Consider the following 21,039-nt stretch of genomic DNA (forward strand, 5'->3'; position numbering starts at 1 on the left):
CCCCCCAGTCCCTCTGAGTGCGCTTGGGCAACGGGGGGCTGTCTGTGGCTCATGGGCTGGGCCCCACGGTGGCTGGATAACCTGCTTGCTCTAAACTCACACTGTTTGTTGTTTGTCCATATGCTGCCTTCCTCCTAGGACTTCTAGCCGCAGAAAGTAGGTATCCCTTTGTTTTCCTCTAAGCTTTCTCTTTCATGCGAACGTATTTGGCTTGGCATGGTTCCTATCGGCTTGACGTTTTCCTCGCTGGCTGTCTGTGTGTCGATATCGGATGGCGAATTTTAACACTGCCGGGTCCTAACTGAAAAACGTGGGCGTGTCGATTTCCTGAGGCCTTGTTAGGGAAATAACATTAACTTCTCACTTCCGTTCTCAGAGGACAAAGAGGCAGTGTTAAAATTTTTACCTGCATTTACTATGATTTCCCAGATGAGTTTCAAGCACAAACATTAATTCCAGGGGAAGGGTAACATTTTACTTGATCATTTGCTTTCGAGAACACGGCGGGTAAGTGAATTTTCCTCTGACACTTACATAATCTGTGAGTGGTTTTTATTACTTTCTATTATTGACTGTCTTTGCAGTTTATTAACATTGAGCTGTGAAAGCAAGTACTGAATTCCTGTCTCTTAACAACTTTTACCTCCAGAAAGAACATTTACAATCATGTAATGTGTAGATTTTAATTACAAAGGGATGTGATGTGAGTATGAGAATATTAAAGTAAAAGGTATGTAAGAAATGACACACACACACACACACACACGCACGCACACACACGTACAAGTAAAACTAAGGCAACCTGAATAAAATATTCATTGTATCTGGCTGTGCTATTACACCGTAGTTTTGTAAAATGTTACCAGCGGAGAAACTGAGCAAAGTGTGCAAGAGATCCCTGTATTATTTCTTAAAACTGCATACGACTCTATAATTATCTCCTTAACAATTCCAGCTAAAATCAAAGAATAAACCTTTATTCTTTGATTTTAGCTGGAATTGTTATGGAGATGATTTCAGATTTTTTCCTTCATGTTGCGCTTACTGGAGGGAAAGTATATAAGAGACAGAGATAAATTAGGAAGTCTGGAGGCTCGTAATTGAATTCATTGGCATGCTTGTGTTACATTAGTTGTAGCTCAAATTCTAGCTGATTTAACCGAGTCCTCTGCCACTTAGCAACAGGCTGCATCCTGAGAACTGTGTCATAAGGCCGTGTCGTCGCTGTGCACACACCCGACAGTGCACTTACACACCTGGGTGGCAGGGCCTCCGGCTGTAATTGCGTGCGGTGCGCTTTATGTGACTGGCAGCACAGCGGGTCCGTGTCAGCCAGCATCGCCACAGATATGTGAGGAAGGCACTGCCCCATGACATCATGACAGCTACATGCCACAGTTGTGTATATGGTCTGTCATTAACCTAATGTCGTTAAGTGCTGCATGACTATAACACTCTCACCATGTATTATCTGCTGCTATATAATGAATAACGGCAAAGCAGCGTTTATCTTCTCCCAGTTTCTATGGGCATAGAAACTGCCCTTAGAAACTGCCCAGGTGCTGCAAATAAGAGAGAAAAGCATGATTATGTAGTGTGCATGTCTGATCACCTACCCTAAATGAAGAGGGAATTTTCATCGACTTAAAATGAGACTACAGTCAAGCTGGCATCCAGAGCTGCAGTCTCACATGAAGGCCCAACCGTGGTGGGGGGGGGGGGTCCTCTTCCAGGCTCACTCACGTGGTTGTTGGCAGCCTTTAGCCCCTCGCTGGCTGTTGGGCCTGTCCACAGGGCTGCTCACAACACAGAAGCCCGCTCCCTCAGCATGAATGATCAGAGAAGGACAAAAGGAAGAGGGAGAGCCGGAGAGAGAAGCCACGGTCTTTATAACCTAATCTTGGAAGTGGCATCCTATCACTTCTTTTTTTTTTAATATATTTTATTGATTTTTTACAGAGAGGAAGGGAGAGGGATAGAGTTAGAAACATCAATGAGAGAGAAACATCCATCAGCTGCCTCCTGCACACCTCCTACTGGGGATGTGCCCGCAACCAAGGTACATGCCCTTGACCGGAATCGAACCTGGGACCTTTCAGTCCACAGGCCAATGCTCTATCCACTGGGCCAAACCGGCTAAGGCAACATCCTATCACTTCTGCCCTATTCTGTTCCTTACAAGTGAGTTAGTAAGTCCAAGCCACACTCCGGGGAAGGGGTTGCTTGTACAGGAGCATGACTGGCAGGAGGCAGGGATGTCGGAGACCATATTCGGGGCTGCCTATCACATACAAGTTAACGGCTATTGACGTGTCAGACTCTTCCCACTTGTAACCACTTTGTATGAATAGGCACTTAGCCAGCGGGAGGTTATTTAAAGGACTTTGACACCGAAACTCATAGACATAGACCAGTATGGTCGTTACCAGAGGGAAGAGAGGTGGCAGGGTTAAGGTCAAGGGGGACAAATCTGTGGTGACGGAAGATGATTTGACTTTGGGTGGTAGGCACACAACGCAATATGCAGATGATGTATGACAGAATTGTACACCTGAAACCTGTATCATTTTACTAACCCATGTCACCCCAATAATTTCTGTAAAAATAAAAAAAGAAATAGACTCAGAAAACTGTGTTGAAACAGTTGACAGTTTTCTGCTTTGTTGATTATTTTGTAATAGTAGCAGAAAACTTTTGAGAAACCCATTGGTATCAGTGAGAATCTTAGAAAAAGTAGGCATGTTCAAAGTTACAATTATCATCCTGATTTTTAGATACAAACTTGATTACCAAATGAAGTATGCAAAATTAAAGTAAAATACTATTCTGAATGCAAAGCTTGATTACTTCCTAATAAATTCATCATTGTGAAAGTTTGGATCAAGGCCTCAAAAAATAAACCTTATGCCCGGCCGGCATGGCTCAGTGGTTGAGTGTCGACCTATGAACCAGGAGGTCAGGGTTTGATTCCCAGTCAAGGGCACAGGCCCGGGTTACGGACTCGATCCCCAGTAGGGGGCGTGCAGGAGGCAGTGGATCTATGCTTCTCTTTCATCGTTGATGTTTCTCTCTCCCTCTCCCTCTCTGAAAGCAATAAAAATATATTTTTAAAAATAAAATAAACCTTATATGGTAAAATTGAGATGAAAGAGAGAACAGAAATTGGATATAATCTCATTACCGAATGCAAATGATTCAGGTACCTGGATGACGGAGAAACGTGGTTCCCTGCTGTGGCCCCAGGGTTACTACCATTGCTACGACTCTGCTTCTTCAAATATGAAAATATTTGCCTACAGGGAACAGTTATTGTGCCATCACATAAGGCAAGAAATGTCAAAGCACTTTGGACATTATGAACTATTATACAAATACTAGAGGCCCAGTGCACTAATTCATGCATGGGCCGGCTTGGGGGAGGGGCTGCGGGCAGTTGGCTGGCAAGCCCCGCCCCTGATTGGGGTGGGGAGGCCGACCAGGGGTGGGGCCGTCAACCAGGGGCGGGGCCAGTGGGGGGAGGGCCCACAGGCGGTTGGCCAGCTGGTCCCACCCCCTAGTCAAACTCCCAGTCGAACTTCCAGTCGAGGGGACAATTTGCATATTAGCCTTTTATTATATAGGATAAGTATTAAAACGATTTTCTTTTTTTAATTTGTATTGCATTTATTGGGAGTGACATAGGTGAATAAAATTATATCGGCTTCAGGTGTACAATTCTACAATGCACCATCTGTATATTGTATTGTGTGTTCACCACCCCAAGTCAAGTCTCCTTCCATCACATCTATCCCCCTTCACCCTCTCCTACCTCCCCCCACCCCCTTTCCCTCTGGTAATCGACATACTGTTGTCTGTGTCTATCAGTTTTAAATTAACTCCTTTTTTTCTCCGATTTTGTTATGATAGTTTATTTTCAATTCTTCAGAATTTGCTCAGAAAATTCAATTTTAATGGAACACATTTTATTGTGGTTAAAGCACAATGCAAGTGCAGTCTGGAATACAAGCATGAATAGGATACCCACAGTCCCGCCATTAGTTAGGGGGGTGAACTCGTGTACTATTTATTGGTTGATTTTCTTCAAGGTAGTTACAAGCTTATACAGAGGTCTTACATAAAAACATCCTTTTCAGTTTTTGAGAAAAGTAAATCGTTCTTTCAGATTTGACAGTATCGACCAGCAAAATAAATGCTAGTAGCAGCTTAAGAGCCTGTGCATGTGTTGTATTCATTTTTGCTGCTGCCTCAGTTTAAAGCAAATAGCAATGGCCCTGGCTGGTGTTGCTCAGTGGGTAGAGTGTCAGCCTGCAGACCAAAGGATCCCAGGTTCGATTCCAGTCAAGAGCACATGCCCAGATTGCAGGCTCAATCCCCAGTAGGGAGCATGTAGGAGGCAGCTGATCAGTGATTCTCTCTCATCATTGATGTTTCTCTCTTTCTCTCTCCCTCTCCCTTCCTCTCTGAAATCAATAAAGATATATTTTAAAAATAACACAAATAGCAATGAAAAAGCCCCAGGAATGTATTTGTGTACATTTAGGGTTGATGATAAATTGAAAAATTATGGGACTTTTAGATGGCCTTGGTATTGAACTACAGGTATCAGTTGTATACTGTGCAGTACTCAGCACAGCCATGGGTGAACCTGAGGGGGGGCAGTGAAGGGTTAGAAAAGACAGACAAGAGAATAAAGCTGGGTCTGGGTGGGACGCTGCCTTCTCCGATGGAGAGACAGCACCACAGCCTGCAACCCAAGTCTTTATTTTATAGCCAGATTCCAGGAGGCAAAGTAAGGGCGCGGTCAAGATGTTTACAACGTTCTTGCGGGCTTCGAACCTACTCAGTTACATGCACGCGATCAAGCTTTGTTTACTTGCTGCACCTCCCGCAGCCCATATCACTCAGCCATGTGGGACCACAGGTTCGGACCATAAGGTCAAGCTTACAACCATAGCCTCTGGCTATAATTGTGCAGAGACTTGCACGTGGCTTTGCCACGAGAGGATCATGCCCTCTCCTTAGTCCCAGGCTTGAACCTGTCCAAACGCTGTAGCCACTCTCCACAATGTACATCTGTCAGACTAAAAATGTGTCTATGGTTTGGTCACACGCAAAGAAAGAAAGAACGGAACTAGAAGGAGGTGTCAATGAAAGGTGCAAAAATGATCAAAGGTGAACAAAGATTTTGAGGTTAGACCAAAAATAGTGTTTATTCAACTTGAAAAGACAAAGGATTTCCCTACCTAATTTCAGAAAGTTAAAATCAGGGTTTGAAATAGGCAAGTTGAGGACAGCTATGGAAATGCTTCCTTTCGTGATTGAAAATTCACAAAGTGAATCACATCAGGGCACAAGGCGAGACTAAATCAGATCCAAAAAAGGTAGAGATTCGAAGTGGTTACATAGGCCAGTTCACCTCGTGGGTCTCGCCTTCTGGAAGCAGGTTAACAGATGCCTTTGCTTCCCAGCTACCCATCCTCTGGGCCTACACGCAGATTAGACTCATCCAACTCCTCACCGATTTCTGCGTCCATTTACTTCAGGCTGACTACACAGCAGCCTGAGAGTCTTCCTCTGGGCCAGAGCTCACACCTGCTTTCTCGGAAGCTCCTGCCTCGCATCTGGCAAAAAGCAGGACCGTTCAATAAAGATTTTGGTTATTGTCTGGCTCAATAGGGTTCACATTCTTTCTTAATCACCATATCCACACATAAACCACATGTAACTTCTTGTTGAAGGTTCCCCCTATCTTTTCTGATTTGGCCAGTCAGTGTAGTAGTCAGGCCGGGCATAGACTTTGAAGCAAGACACCAGAGTTGAGTCCTGGCTCTCCTACTTGGAGCTGGGGCCTTCCTTGGCCTCGGAACCTCCCATCCCCATCTAGAAAGGTCAGGTAATACATCTACCTTGCTGCATTTTCCTGAAGATGTGACTGGCACATAATAAATGCTCAAGAATCGGGAGCTGCTGCTATTATGATGTTTTGTTAGTGCTTCATTAATTCAGAGCATACCTTGTGGTGTTACAAAATGAGTCAAATATAGACCTGCCTTAAGGACCTCACGGCACAGAAAAGGAGCATAAACAAGTACACACGTAGGGTGGCCCATGGAGTGTGTAGGCGAGACAGGAATTGCACGGACCTCTGGGAGTTCACAGATCAACAAATGATACCTTGGTCTGGTTCAGCCAAAATTACTTCCCAGCCGTTACACTTGCCGCCTTAGTATTCACTAGATACAAGCTTGTTTTATTTTAATCTTTTTTTTTAGATTTTTATTGATTTCAGAGAGAGGAAGGGAGAGGGGGAGAGAGAGAAACATCAATGATGAGAGAGAATCAGGGATCAGCTGCCTCTTGCATGTCCCCTACTGGGGAACGAGCCCTCAAACCAGGCATGTGCCCTGACCAGGAATTGAACCCTGACCTCCTAGTTCAGTGGTCGACAAACTCATTAGTCAACAGAGCCAAATATCAACAGTACAACGATTGAAATTTCTTTGGAGAGCCACATTTTTTAAACTTAAACTTCTTCTAACGCCAGTTCTTCAAAATAGACTCACCCAGGCCATGGTTTTTGGTGGAAGAGCCACACTCAAGGGGCCAAAGAGCCGCATGTGGCTCGCGAGCCACAGTTTGCTACACGGTCCTACTTCATAGGTCGACACTCAACCACTGAGCCACAGCGCTGGGCTATTTTAATCAACTTCTACCTAGATTATATATCAGCAATATAAGTGATGTTGGAAAAAAACAATAAAATTTAGGTAAGATTTCACTAAAATAACTGAGTGAAAATGATTATTAGGTTTCCATGGTATCTGTTGAATTTTTTTTTTAATATATTTTATTGATTTTTTTACCAAGCGGAAGGGAGAGAGAGAGAGAGTTAGAAACATCGATGAGAGAGAAACATCGATCAGCTGCCTCCTGCACACTCCCTACTGGGGATGTGCCTGCAACCAAGGTACATGCCCTTGACCGGAATCGAACCTGGGACCCTTGAATCCACAGGCCGATGCTCTATCCACTGAGCTAAACCAGTTAGGGCTCTGTTTAATTTTTTTTAATATATTTTATTGATTTTTTACAGAGAGGAAGGGAGAGGGATAGAGTGTTAGAAACATCGATGAGAAAGAAACATTGATCAGCTGCCTCCTGCACACCCCCTACTGGGGATGTGCCTGCAACCAAGGTACATGCCCTTGACTGGAATCGAACCCAGGACCCTTCAGTCCGCAGGCTGACGCTCTATCCACTGAGCCAAACCGGTCACGGCAAATTTTTTTAATATATAAAATAATTTTTTCACTAGTATTTTTGTCATTGCAGTGCCTTAAGTCCAGAAGTTTAGAACTGGCTTTAGTAACTTCATAAAGCTCGAGAGAAATATCAATGATGTGCTGTTGATGGTGCATTGGGGTCGGGAGTTCCCTGGAACATTTGGGACTAATTTCTTCATATCATCTCTTGCTTCCCAAGGCTTTCAGTAAAGGATGATGAATGAGCTGGCCTTGAACTCATTTCCAAATTTTTTTTCCCTACTCAGAACAAAGAAAAGGTCCTGGGAAGAGCAGGTAGAAGGAAGTGGATTAGGTTAATACCTTTTCAGAAACTGCAGGGAAAATGAGGATTGATTTCTGCCTTGTACCTTTTTATCCCATTCACATCCACTTAATGTTTTCAGTGAAAGAATACCAATAGCCTGGTGTCCGTAATTATTCAAAAGTAAAAGGTAGCCACAGTCCCTTCAACGGTGAATGGTCAGACTGTGACCATTCCATGCCATGGAATACTACCCAACATTAAAAAGGATTAAATTAGCCCAGCCGGTGTAGCTCATTGGTTGAGTGTCCACCTAGGAACCAGGAGGTCATGGTTCGACTCCAGGTCAGGGCACATGCCCGGGTTGTGGGCTCCATCCCCAGTGTGGGGCGTGCAGGAGGCAGCCAATCCATGATTCTCCCTCATCATTGATGTTTCTATCTCTCTTTTTCCCTCTTTCTTTCTCTCTGAAGTCAATAAAAATATATTTTAAAAAAATAAAAGGATTAAATTATTGATACACGCAACAACCTGGATGAATCTCCAGTGAATTATCCTGGGTCAAAAAAGCCAATCCCCAAAGGTTACATACTGTGTGTTTCATTGATATAGCATCTTTGAAATGACAAAAGTATAGACATGAAGAACAGATTAGTTGTCGGGGGTTAGGAGGGAGTAGGGGGGAGGGAAATGAATGTGCCTTTAAAAGGTGGTGATGGGAATATTCTGTAGCCTAACTTGTATCAGTGTCAGTATCCCCATTGTGGTGTTGTATGACAGTTTCCCAAGATGGTACCATTGAGGGAACCTGGGGGGAGTGCACGTGGGATCTCTCTGTATTGTTTCTTACAACTGGATGTGAATCTCAAAAAAAAAAAATCAAATTAAAAAAAAAAACTGGCCACAGTAATTTCCATGTGGATAACCACTTGATTTATAGCTTAAGCCCCACATCTCTAACATAATTAAACTAGAGGCCCAGTGCACGGATTCGTGCACATTGAAAGTAAATTAATTAGAAAGTGGCTGGCAGGGTGGGACTGGGCGAGACGGGCTGGACATGCCCTGGAGCCAACCGCCCTCAGTCCCTCCCGGCTGGCCGCACCTGGGGCAGCGCCAGGGCTCAAAGGATGTCTGTGGAGTGAGCAGGGTCCCTCCGGCAGGTGGGGTCCCTCAGCCTGACCTGCAGGGATCAGGCCGAAACCGGCAGTCCGACATCCCCCGAGGGGTCCTGGAGTGCGAGAGGGCGCTCTGCACAGTTGCTGTTGTTTGGCAGCTCCTGCATTGAGTGTCTGCCCCCTGGTGGTGAGTGCATGTCATAGCTACTGGTTGGATGGTTGAACAGTCCACCGGTAGGCTGGTCGCTTGGGCTTTTATATATATAGATAGTACCGCAAAGAAGCGGTTGCTTATATAGCAACTTGTTTTCTAGTGGAGAAAACTTGGAACATATGGACAAGAACAGCATGAAGTCTAAATAGGAAAATACAGATAACTACTGTTATCCTTTTGGTATATTTCATTCTGGGGTTTTTCTGACTGTATTTATCAGTCATAATTGGGAAAATTCCACTTATGCGGTTTTGTATTCTGCTTTGTTGAATTTTATAGCATGAGGATTTCTGTTCTTAAAAGTCTTTAAAAGCAGTTTTCATTTGGCTACAGAGTCCAGTCTATAGATGTTCTGTACTTGATGTGGTCATTCTCTAATTGTTAGATTTTCTTCCATTTTGTATTATAAATATCTTTATACATAACCCTTTTTCTGCGTTTCCTGTTTTTCCTTAAGGTGGGTTTTGTAAATGGAACTACTGAATCAAAGCTCATGAGCATTTTTAAGGCTCCTTGTTCTGTTACCAGATGGCTTTCTGGAAAAGTGGTACCCATTTACATTCTTACCAATAAGTGCGTGCAAATGGATAAGGTCCAAGACAGAAGTAATTAGAAACAGCATCGAGTTCCAGAACAGACAGGTTCCAGATTTGTATCTTCATCTAAAGCCAGGGAGGGACCATGGGAGAACTCCAGGGTGTGTCCGGCCCATCTCGTTCAGTCCCGATCAGCCGGACCCCAGCAGCAAGCTAACCTACCAGTCGAAGCATCTGCCCCCTGGTAGTCAGTGCACGTCATAGCAAGCGGTTGAGTGGCCTTAGCATATCATTAGCATATTATGCTTTGGTTGGTTAAACAGATACTTAGCATAGTAGGCTTTTATTACCATATATAGGATTGTGTTTGGAAGTGTCAGTCAGTATACTTAGCCTTCGTCTTTGTCTTCTGAATAGAAAGGGCCCAGAAGGCCGAGGATGACTTGCTTCTCTTGACTTTGGATGTGAACGAAGGAAAAAGGATGGGTTGAGATATTTGCTAATTTAAGTTTGAGCCTTGAAAGTCCTCAGAAGCCTATTTTACACGGCAGGGGCGCCCCGTTGAAGGGGTTGGTCCCTCAGATCTGGCTTTACCTTCCATGTTACTTCTGTAATATCCCAGCACATCACGGCGTCATGGGACCCACATTCCTCTGATGGGTAGCTTGCTAAAACCCAGGTCTTCTAGTAGCTCAATTATAGTTGATAAATTTCCTTAATTCAAGTAAGACCAGCTTCAATTGCCTTTGAAAAATGAAGAGCACACGTTATATTGGTAAGAACATAAACTCAGCGAAAATACTCTATCCTGAAAGATATGAAATTCTATGTAACTCCATTCTTCGCTAAGGACACTAACCTTTGACGTCTGCTTGTCAGCCCATTGTTCTGAAATGCAGCATGTTGATTGCCAAGGTTGGTCTGCCATTGACTTGGTGTGCCGGCTGTTGTTCTGTCTGTTCCCCTAGGAGCCGTCTCACAGGTGCTGGACAGCCTGGAAGAGATCCACGCACTCACAGACTGCAGCGAGAAGGACTTAGACTTTCTACACAGCGTTTTCCAAGACCAGCATCTCCACACGCTACTAGACGTAAGTCTTTTTATTATCATTTGGGGGGTAAGTACTAGTATTTAGCATGTCATTTTACTTTATATTAATTTCTCGATGTCCATAGTAATAGTCCTTTGTCAGTTGCCTTAAGTCTGTGGGAAATCGTCCATCACAGATTCATAATTAAAATAAAGTGCTGAATTACAGAGAGCACAAGACAATACAGCCTGTAATTTCACAAGTCATGGTGAAAAAATCCTGTGTGTGTATTTCTCTTAGAAGAATCCATTGATCTTAGCCGTGGTTACTTTTCACTGCTTTAAACATTGTTTTTAAAACGTTGAGCCTCAAGCATGAATATAGGAGAGAGAAAAGCAAAGAAAATATTGGGTAATGGACCGTGGTCACACTTTTCCGATTTAATATTGCCAGTTTTCATAGACTCGGTGTCTCCTCCTGAAAACAAAGAATGCACTTCATTATGAAACTAGAGGCCCAATGCACAAAGATTCATGCAAGAATGGGCCTTCCTTCCCCTGGCTGCCGGAACCGCCTTCATTCGGCCCAGAGCCGCCTTTCTGCCTTTCCATGCTGCCCAGAGGCCCAGAGCAGCTGGGGCGTTCGGTGCCTGCATATGCAAATTAACCCACCAAAGGTTGGGTTAATTTGCATGCTCACTCCTGATTGGCTGGTGGGCATCATGAAGGTACGGTCAATTTGCATGTTACTCTTTTATTAGTGTGGATAGGACAGGTCCATTGAGAGCAGGTCGAGCTGCAAAGAGAAATCAAGCTGATCGTGCCCATCCTCCTTCATCTCAGGCACGTTTTAGTAAGATGTCATGGTTGTCATTATGACGTGTTATTTAAAGCAGACTTTGACCTCTAGTCCTGGCTCTTTGCATCTCTGTTGTTCTCTGTCATTGCTGCATCTGAAGCAGAGCTTGCACAGTGTGTGTCTCCCGCAGAGGCGTGCCCTTCACCGGGACCAGGCTGTGCGATGGATGAAGGACGCTGCCGCTGAGCGCCGAGTTCAGCTTATTTAGTGCAGTCGGTGGCTAGGTCTTTGCTGAGATTTACTGACCTTCTCTAGATCCGGACTTCTTGTCATTTAAAGGCTCAGCAACGCCCACATTGGTTTTCGAAGTTGTCTTTTTCTCACTAATACAACAAGGGATCTGAGCACCCCACACCTGAGACTCAGGGGAATGCCAGAGCATGGCTAGCATTCACAGGGAAAGGGGGCAGAGACAGGCTGGCCTCTGGAGCGGGGCCAGCCAGCAGCTCTTGCCCAATGCTAGCCGCAGGCCTCACGGAAACCTTTATCTGGAAGGACGGCTGCATTCTTGGGTAGACGTTGTTATAACTTCAGAAGAGACTCAGATTTGGGAGAGGAAAGACACACATCCAGTTCTTGTGGGTGCTTCTGAATCATAAACTCAGAGATGTGTCTATGGTATCAGCATCTGCCTACCAGGGCCCCTGGGTTTCAAAGGGGCTCTGCTCGCTGACAAGATGCCACGTCTGCAGAATCGGGCAGCTGAGGCTCCACGTGAACCCCAGGCCCTTCCTGTGGTGACTGGCTGTGAGGCCGGTCCAGGGCAGTGTTGGGAGGCACTTGGTTCTAAAGATCCAAACTGAGCCACCCTTCGGTGAAAGCTTAATCATGTGAGCCATCATGACCGACAGCCCAGAGATGCGCTTCTTGGCTCTTGCTTCAGAGCTAAGAGGCTACATTTCAGTAAAGTAGTCAATGAAGTATTCACCTGCCACATGGAGAAACCATTCAAATGGTTTTATTTGCTTTTTGTTTTTTTATACTTTTTTTAAATATGTTTTTACTAGTGGCCCTGCACATGAATTTGTGTGCAAGTAGCTCACTGCTGCTTGCCTCAGCTGGCCACCCCGCCCACCACCGCTGTAGCTCTCTGCTGTAGTTCACTGCCCTGCTGACCTGGTGATTGGTCATTATGCGTCACGGCGTAACGACCATTTGCATATTACCTCTTTATTATATAGGATTGATTTCAGAGAGAGGAAGGGAGAGAGAAACATCCATGATGAGAGAGAATCATGGATCAGCTGCCTCCTGCACGCCCCACACTGGGGATGGAGCCTGCAACCCGGGCATGTGCCCTGACTGGGAATCGAACCTTGACCTCCTGGTTCATAGGTTGACAATCAACCACTGAGCCACACCAGCCAGGCCCATTAAAATGTTTTTAATATTTAAATGCTTGTGGTATGCACCAACAAAGGAACACAGTCTGGCCAACTCTTGAGAAGAAGCTTTTCAAACTTTGACCATTCATGATCCCTCCTTCGAAGGTTCCGTATCCCATAGTCAGATTTGGGGTGTTTGGTTTTGGATTCCAAGCAGTGACACCTCGTGGCATAGTTTTGTGGACCTTGGATTGACTGTTATTTAATCCCACTGAGACAGTTTATAAAATACCTTAATTCTATTGGAACGGTTCCTGTTCATTCAAAAAGAGCTAAATTTGAGGCCCTCGTTCTTAAGCTGCCAAGAAACAGGTATCTTAAAGCTGGTATCAAACTGGTGTCTTATTTTCTCCAGTGATGCGTTTAAATCAGTAACAAACTCGACATTCAACGAGAGATTACTAGCACTTATTTGGAGAGAACAAAACGTGTGTCGCGTTGAAAGAATTTACAGTAAAACTAAAGAAGAAACACAGTGGCTCCAGTGCAGGGGGCAGGGGGGCGGGATGCTTTCTGATTTGAATTGTAATAGAAACACATCTGGTTTCATCTGTAGTTAGAAATCGGTCCAGAATCTCTACATATTTGCTACCCAGCCAGCTCCCCCAGGCACACACACCGCTCCTCGTTCTGTAGGAAGCAAGAAAGAGGCTTGAGGAGGAGCTGTGCCTGGCCCAGCTTGGCCCAGTGTGTCTACTTTCAGAACTTAAAAGCCCTGGTGCAGCTCGGCCGGTGTGGCTCAGTGGTTGAGCGTTGACCCATGAACCAGGAGGTCCCGGGTTGGATTCCCAGTCAGGGCACAGGCCCGGGTTGCGGGCTCCATCCCCAGTGTGGGGCATGCAGGAGGCAGCCGATCCATGTTTCTATGTCTCTATCCCTGTCCCTTCCTCTTTTTAAAATCAATAAAAATATTTTTTAAAGCACTGTTGCTTTAAAATCTATATATTTTCACTGTGTGTGAAATATATAGATCCATTTTAGTATAATACAACTTTTCATGTGTATTAATTTGCTAAAACTGCCATCATAAAGTACCCTAAAATGGGTGGCTTAAAATAGAAATTACTCCCTTGGGAGGCTGGAAGTCCCAGATCAAGATGTCGGCTGGGCTGTGCCCCCTGCAACCAGCCCAGGGAAGAATCCTTCCTCGCCTCTTTCAGTTTCTGGTACTTGCCTGCAATCCTTGGCTTGTGGGTGCATCACTCCGATCTCCAACTCCATCTTCACATGGAATTTTCTTCAATATGTGTGTGACTCTGTGCCTTCACATGACTTCCTGTAAGGGCTCCTGTCATTGGGTTTAGGGCCCTCCCTAATTCAATATGACCGCATCTGTTTTAAAAATATATTTGTTTATTTCAGAGAGGGAGAGAGAGAGAGAAACATCAGTGATGAGAGAGAATCATGGACCAGCTGCCTCCTGTACACCCCACACTGGGGATGGAACCAGCAACCCAGGCCTGTGCCCTGACCGGGAATCGAACCGTTCATAGGTCGACTCTAAACCCCTGAGCCACACCGGCCGGGCAATATGACCTCATCTTAATTAATGACATCTGCCAAGACCCTATTTCCAGATAAGGTCATATCTGAGCTTCCAGTAAATATGAATTTGGAGGGACAGTATTCAGTCCAGTGCCTCATGGAAATCTGCTTTTTGCCCTGAATTGATTCTTTGGGTGAGTGCAGATTACACAAGTCAATATAAAATAGTGACTTTACAAATGATATGTTACCCTGTCGCTCATGAATTAGGCTTTCTCGGGAATTGGTGTTAACGTGCAGTTAGTTATGTCTTTTAATGACATTTTGAACTAGTTTGGGCTTGGAACTTGTATGTGGACCCACGGGTGGTTTTTTGGTTGTTTTTTTTGGGGGGGGGGCGTTTAGACAAAAAGCATTTTGCAAATTTTATTTGCTGGTGATTCTCAGTCTTCTCACTTTCTTGCGGAAATGTTCCTATTACAGAATAAATGTTTATTTTATAAGTCAACAGTGTCATAAAACATTGTTAAGTGACATATTTATCTCTCCCCCTGCCAAACTCTGACAACTCAGTTTTAAACATTCACCCACCATCTGTCATACCTCTGAGCAGCTGTTAGCAGTCACTGCTATTTCAGCGTAAGGGTGAGACCTCACCTAGTTCAGATTATTTCTGTGGGAAGCCCTGAAATCATGTTTTCTAAAAATAGAATTAGTTATTAGATTAATGAAACAAAAACTACTGGCAATAGCCACTTAATTTAGCAGGGTTTTTTTGTTTTTTTAAATATATGTTTATTGATTTCAGAGAGAGAGGGAAAATAAGAGATAGAAATACCAATGATGGGAGAGAATCACGGATCGGCTGCCCCCTGCACGCCCCACATTGGGGATCGAGCCCACAACCTGGGCATGTGCTCTGACCAGGGAATCGAACCGTGACCTCCTGGTTCATAGGTTGATGCTCAACCACTGAGCCACACTGCCTGGGCTTTTTTTTTTTTTTCAATTTAGCTCTTTTATTTTTTTAATGTTTTTATTGATTTTTAGAGAGAGAGGAAGGGGAGAGAAAGAGAGAGAGAGAGAGAAACATTGATGATAGAGAAACATCACTGATCAACTGCCTCCTGCATACCTCCTACTGGGGATCGAGCCCACATTCTGGGCATGTGCTCTGACAGGGAATCGAATTTAGCAGTTTTATATTATTAATTTATAAGTAGATTTTTATAATAGATCAAGTAATATTTTCAAATATTGCATCAGGAAGAAGCTGGTGTCTGGACTCCTCCAGATTTTGTATCACTGGCATCTTGATTATAATCTTTTACTGCTTAGGGAGAGGCAGAGCTAGAGTTTTTCTCTCTGGCCTGGAGCTGGTACTGGAAAACTGCAACTTGATTTACTCTTTTGCTTTTTGAGAGGATGTGAGATTAGTAGTCATATTTGGGAACAGCGTATTTTTAGACCTTGGACGTTTCCTAAAGGAGCTTCGACGGTAATTTGATGGTTTTGAGCAATTTGGAGTCTGAGAAATAACCTGATACACTGTTGAATTTGGATGTTTAAATAGACTACCAGTCAGGAAATGCCAAAGCGAAGTTTCCCATGAATTTATAGTCCAGTCGATTCGCACTTAAATGTCTGCAATAATAAGGCCTGTCTGAGGGCCTTCAAAGGCTGAGCAGCTGGTACCTTCTCAGGGTCCCATCCCCTCTTTTTTTAAAATATGTTTTTATTGCTTTCAGAGAGGAAGGAAGAGAGAGAGAGAGAGAGAGAGAGAGAGAGAGAGAGAGAGAGAGAAGAACATCCATGATGAGAGAGAACCATGGATCGGCTGCCTCCTGCACGCCCCACACTGGGGATCGAGCCTGCAACCCGGGCATGTGCCCTGACTGGGAGTTGAACCCTGACCTCCTGGTTCATAGGTCGACATTCAACCACTGAGTCATGTTGGTCGAGCAGTTATGCTTCTTTATGAAAGGAACTAGAGGCCCAGTGCATGAATTCGTGCACCAGTGGGGTCCCTTGGCCTGGCCTGCGGGATCGGGCCAAAACTGACTCAACATCCCCCAAGGGGTCCCACATTGCAAGAGGGCACAGGCCAGGCCAAGGGACCCCACCGGTGCATGTTCAGAGCCAGGGAGGGTCACGGGAGGTTGGCCAGCTGGGAAGGGACCACAGGAGGGCCCCAGGGCATGTCCAGCCCATCTTACTCAGTCCCGATCGGCTGGACCCCAGCAGCAAGCTAACCTACCAGTTGGAGCGTCTGCTCCCTGGTGGTCAGTGCACGTCATAGCGACTGGTCAACCGGGCGACTGTCTGCCCCCTGGTGGTCAGTGCACATCATAGCGACTGGTCAACCGGGTGACTGTCTGCCCCCTGGTGGTCAGTGCACGTCATAGCGAGCAGTTGAGCAGCCTTAGCATATCATTAGCATATTTATGCTTTGATTGGTTGAACGGCCGACCGGATGACCAGACACTTAGCATATTAGGCTTTTATATAGGATGTGTGATTTTCACTGAAAATATTATTAATTACAGGAGTCCTTCTAGTTCCCTTATTTCTTCAGATGAATTAATTCTTCAAACAGGGGTTGGCATTTACTCTAAAATGCCAGGAACAATGAATCACCTTGTCCCCAGAACCAGTGTCTCCCCGTGAGGGCCAAAGGAATGTTTCCAAAGCCTTTGAAGTGCAGCAAGCACTGGTCTTCCTTCCTGCTCTTCTCAAGGAAAGGCGGCAGGCATTTGCCCCAGACAGGAATGCAGTGCACTCAGCTGAAGAACATTCGGTGGGGTGCTTCACGGTCCAGGAACACAGCTGCTCCTTCTCTTTGCGGCCCCGCAAAAATTATCTCATCAAACCACTTCTGCTAGGCTGCCTTTGTTTTGTTCTCTCTGAACTTCCCACAACAGAAATTGAGTTTTGCTACAGCCCCTTGTACAAATGCTTGGTGTTCACCTAAGCAACATAAAGGTCATATAAGTATTGCATCGGTAATTAAATAAAAGAGTATATGGCAAACCCAATGTACATGTTTTCTTTTAAAGCAGCAAATTACTAATAGGATATTTATTAGGTGTAAATGTTATTCAACAATTGTTGTGGATGCTTCAACATGTAAAGCACATTAGGAAATGAGGTTTTTAACCTTTTTCAACAATGTTTTTAGTGGGGGTTTTTTAATGGGGAAGTTTATATTATAGTGAAATTTCTCACAGTTGGGCAAACTCGTAGATCTGGTATTTGAAAGTGCATTATTTCAGAAGGTTTGATTAAAGGCAAAATAAATTAATGGCCTGGCTGGTGTGGCTCAGTGGTTGAGCGTTGACCTATGAACCAGGAGGTCACGGTTCAATGCCTGGTCAGGGCACATGCCCGGGTTGTGGGCTCGATCCCCAGTAGCGGCTGTGCAGGAGGCAGCCGATCCATGATATTTCTCTCTCACCGATGTTTCTTTCTCTCTCTCCCTCTCACTTCCTCACTCTAAGAATCAATAAAAAACAAACATACTGCCGAAACCGGTGTGGCTCAGTGGATAGAGCGTCGGCCTGCGGATGGAAGGGTCCCGGGTTCGATTCCGGTCAAGGGCATGTACCTTGGTTGCGGGCACATCCCCAGTAGGGAGTGTGCAGGAGGCAGCTGATGGATGTTTCTCTCTCATCGATGTTTCTAGCTCTCTATCCCTCTCTCTTCCTCTCTGTAAAATATCAATAAAATATATATTTAAAAAAACAAACAAACAAACAAACATACTTACAAAAAAGAATAGGCACTGTGACCTGTTTCTCCCAGGACCGGCTTTTAGAGTTCTTTGCCAACTGAGAAAGGCCCAGAGAACACTCGAGTCGGGCCATCTGATGCCACTGTTGGGGTTTCTCAGCAAGAGCCGCAAACTGGCCAGAAATCCGCCCCAGCGACCTACCCCGTTAGCCCACCACAGACACGGTGTCTTTAGATTGAACTGGGAGGTCGAACAAGTCTTCATTGCTTGGATTCACAAGTCAATCCTCGTAAGTGCAGTGTTCCGATGGGGTGGAAGCAGAAGCAGTGTGTGCCCACAAGCGGAGCCTAAGCCAACAAGGGCCTCCTCGGGGGACTTGCACTGCATCCTCCGGGCCCGGGTGCACTGCGTTGGCCGCATCCTATCGCTTCCGGAAGGCAGGATCATGGACTGGGCCCCTTTCGTATTTTATTGGGGTGACATTAGTCACCATGAACATACAGGTTCCATGTGTAGATTACTAATTTGCAAAATCTGTGTATGGGACTGTGTGCCCACCACCCAAAGTCAGGTCTTCTCCTGTCCCCTCATGTTAGGACCCCCTTCCCCCCCCGGCCCCCTCCCTCTGGCAACACCATGCTGCTGTTGGTGTGCACGCGTTTCAGTTTTATATCCGTTTGACTTATTTCACCTCGCATAATGTTCTCAAGGTCCAGCCATCCATTGCCTTTCAGAGAGCGTAGGGAGGGAGGGTGAGAGAGAGAAACATCGATCGGAGAGAGACACATCGACCTTGCTACATGCTGCGTGTGAACTGTGAGCTTGGAAACAAAGGCTTCTATTTGAGGACTAGAAATCAAAAGAAAGTGCAATATAGTAGAGTGTAGTTAAAAAATGAAGTGGCCCTGGCTGGTGTGGCTCAGTGGATAGAGCGTCGGCCTGCAGACTGAAGGGTCCCGGGTTCGATTCCGGTCAAGGGCATGTACCTTGGTGGCAGGCACATCCCCAGGTGGAGGTGTGCAGGAGGCAGCTGATCGATGCTTCTCTCTCATCGATGTTTCTAACTCTCTCTCCCTCTCCCTTCCTCTCTGTAAAAAAATCAATAAAAATATATACTTTTTAAATGAAATGGTTTCGTGTTTTGAATGTAAATAGGTGGCATAGTAGCGGATTCCTTCATCTTCATGTTGGAGACTACAATCAGGAGAGCTGCATTTAGTGTCACCGCCAACTTGATTCCGCTTTGTTTCAAACAGCCCGTCTCAAATATAGAAGGTGGCCTCCTAACGGAACTGGGCTTGCAGGCTGGCAGGCAGACAGACAGACAGACAGACAGAGCGCGTCTACGGGGCTGTGGTCACATCTGCCCAGCCCAGAATCAGGCAGAGCGCCAGTGGCCTGGGTACCAGACAGTGTCCAACTCCGTTTCCCTCACAGCTCTCTACATTTCCTCATTTTGCCGGGTTGTTTTTTTTGGGGGGGGAGGTTTAATGTTTTTGTGGGTTTCTCTTAGTAAAAAATGCTGAGGTTGGGTAACTATCATTTCATTAGAAAGAAAAAACAAACTAATAGATTCATTCTTGTTTTCTCTCCTGGGATAATGGATTGACATTTTTCCCTCCCTCCACCTCAGCTTCTATGCTTCAGTTTTACAAAGACATTTGATATCTTCAAATTTCAGGGAAGCAAATAGCAAAAGGAATATATTTGGGGGTTTTGTTGTTGTTTAGTTTTGGTTTGGGGTGTTTTTTTTAATATTTTTTATTGGCTTCAGAGAGGAAGGGAGAGAGAGAGAGAGAAACATCCATGATGAGAGAGAATCATGGATCGGCTGCCTCCTGCACGCCCCCTACTGAAGGTCAAGCCTGCAACCCTGGCATGTGCCCTGACCGGGAATCAAACCATGACCTCCTGGTTCCTAGGTTAGTGCTCCACCACTGAGCCACACCGGCCGGGCAAGGAATATTTTTTGCCATTTCAATCCACCTTGAATGTAAGCTTCTAGTGCAGTCAACTACCGCTCTCGGGCCAAGCCAGCCACCTGTACTTGGAAGGGAGTTGTATTGTACGACAGCCTCGCCCACTCATTTATGATCGTTCGTGGCTGCCTTCCCATGCGTGGCTGGGTTGAGTGGTTTGACAAAGTTCAAATGGCCCTCGCCGCCTGAAATATTTAGCATCTGGCCAGGAAAGGATCAGGATTCTAACATTCTTGACCAGGGCAGAATGTAGTTGATTGGCTAATATCTTTACTGTTGAAAGTTTTACAGATGTCCCTCTTTTTCCCCCCATCGACACCCGCCCCCCGCCTCCTCCCCAGGCCTTCACCACACTATTGTCTGTGTCCATGAGTTATGCATATATGCATACAAGGTCTTTGGTTAATCTCTTCCCACCCACCCCACACACACACTCTGAGATTCATCCATCTGTTGTTGCATGCTTCCACATGATACTTGTCTTTCTCTGACGGGCTTATTTCACTCAGCGTGATGCTCTCCAGGTCCCTCCATGCTGTCTCAAATGTTAAGAGACCCTTCTTTTTCACTGCTGCATAGTATTCCATGGTGTGAATGTACCACAGCTGTTTTATCCACTCGTCTACTGATGGGCACTTGGGCTGTTTCCAGATCTTAGCTATTGTAAGCAATGCTGGGATTACTGGGTCCAATAGCAATTCCATATTTAATTTTTGAGGATGCTCCATACTGTTCTCCACAGTGGCTGCACCAGTCTGCATTCCCACCAGCAGTGCACGAGGGTTCCTTTTTCTCCGCATCCTCGCCAGCGCTTGTCGTTTGTTGATTTGTTGATGATAGCCATTCTGACAGGTGTGAGATGGTAACCTCATTGTCCTTTTGATTTGTATCTCTCGGATATTCATCAAAATGAGAAGGGAACCCACTATATAAGAGAACATATTTGCTAATGATATATCTGATAAGGGGTTAATTTCCAAAATATATAAAGTACTCGTGCAACTCAACAGATGGCCAAGAGACATAAAAAAAATTCTCAATGCCATTAATCATCACCTCACACCTGTCAGAATGGCTACCATCAACAAATCAACAAGTGACAAGGGCTAAAATGGTGGTTCTCACTTTCCTACTCCATGCCTCAGTTTCCTCATCTGTA

The 21,039-nt window shown here is 45.2% G+C and overlaps 1 protein-coding gene across 14 annotated transcripts in view; it reads left to right on the top strand.

Annotated features, from left to right (window-relative positions):
- The window catches only part of CASK (calcium/calmodulin dependent serine protein kinase), a 311,008-nt gene that overhangs the window by 228,961 nt on the left and 61,008 nt on the right, over positions 1 to 21,039 (top strand). For 8 of the 14 annotated variants that reach the window (XM_080652074.1, XM_080652077.1, XM_080652069.1 and 5 more), the window contains exons 11-12: positions 139 to 156; positions 10,382 to 10,503. In XM_080652074.1, coding sequence (XP_080508200.1) covers positions 139 to 156; positions 10,382 to 10,503 — 140 coding nt within the window. The remainder of the gene's footprint in view (positions 1 to 138; positions 157 to 10,381; positions 10,504 to 21,039) is intronic. The other 6 variants (XM_080652073.1, XM_080652079.1, XM_080652070.1 and 3 more) reach the window with 1 other exon arrangement.

This window comes from Plecotus auritus (assembly GCF_963455305.1).
Source record: "Plecotus auritus genome assembly, chromosome: X".
NCBI lineage: Eukaryota > Metazoa > Chordata > Mammalia > Chiroptera > Vespertilionidae > Plecotus > Plecotus auritus.